The sequence below is a fragment of the Bison bison genome, unplaced genomic scaffold, assembly GCF_000754665.1.
Source record: "Bison bison bison isolate TAMUID 2011002044 unplaced genomic scaffold, Bison_UMD1.0 scf7180017864280, whole genome shotgun sequence".
NCBI lineage: Eukaryota > Metazoa > Chordata > Mammalia > Artiodactyla > Bovidae > Bison > Bison bison.
The window spans coordinates 1,766,198-1,767,167 of NW_011494852.1; the positions used below are offsets into that span (position 1 = coordinate 1,766,198).

General features: G+C 71.8%; 1 protein-coding gene across 1 annotated transcript in view; it reads right to left on the minus strand.

Moving 5' to 3' along the window:
- CEBPA (CCAAT/enhancer binding protein (C/EBP), alpha) overlaps positions 1–970 on the minus strand; it is a 46,767-nt gene that overhangs the window by 44,785 nt on the left and 1,012 nt on the right. The window contains 2 exon segments of the mRNA XM_010849281.1: positions 3–402; positions 404–562. Of these exon segments, the coding sequence (XP_010847583.1) occupies positions 3–402; positions 404–562 (559 nt within the window).

Consider the following 970-nt stretch of genomic DNA (forward strand, 5'->3'; position numbering starts at 1 on the left):
GCCGTAGCCAGGAGGGGGACCGTGCGTCCCCCCGGGCATGACGGCGCCGCCGGGGCCCACGGGGGCGCCCGGGTAGTCAAAGTCGTTGCCGCCTCCTGCGGGGGCCGCGGCCGCCTTGGCCTTCTCCTGCTGCCGGCTGTGTTGGAACAGGTCGGCCAGGAACTCGTCGTTGAAGGCGGCCGGGTCGATGTAGGCGCTGATGTCGATGGACGTCTCGTGTTCGCAGATGCCGCCCAGAGGCTCCGGGGCGGCAGGTGGGGCGGGGGGCTGCGAGGGGCCCGCGCCCCGGGGAAAGCCGAAAGCGGCGCTGCTGGGCGCGTGTGGGGGGCTCTGGAGGTGGCTGCTCATCGGGGGCCGCGGCTCCGCCTCGTAGAAGTCGGCCGACTCCATGGGGGAGCTAAAAGTCCTCCCGGCATGGCGAGCCTCGGCGGCCTCCAGCCTGCGCGGGGCGCCGCTGCTGCCACCGCCCACCCAGAGCCCCTACTCGCTCGCGCCCGCTCAGCTCCCGGTCGCGAATGGCCAGGCCCGCGCGGGCCCAGCATTTATACCGGTTTGTCGCCCTCTAGTGTGCAAACGGTGACAACGGAGCAGCGCCTCCTGGGTCTTAGCGCCTGCGGGCTGCAGAGGGCGGCGAGTGGGGCTGGAGCTCAGCGCTGGCTGGGAGGGGCCGCGGGGCAACGCCTACTACCTCCTGCGTCGCCCGCCGAACCGAGACCCGCGCGCGGTGCCCCACCCAGGGTAGAGTTGTCGCCCCCGCGCAGCAGTGGTCGACGGCAGGGCCCCCTCCTGTAGCCTCTCCAGGGGACCCACCTCCAGCCAAAGATCGGGGAGCCCGGGAACACCCGACGCCACACAGGGAGTTAGGGTTGGTTGGGGTGGGCGGAGAGGCAGGTCTTGGTCTCTGAGCTTCCCTGGCGCGGACTCACTTTAAAAGCTGGAACCGGTTCCGTCCGGGTGCGCGCACTCTGCC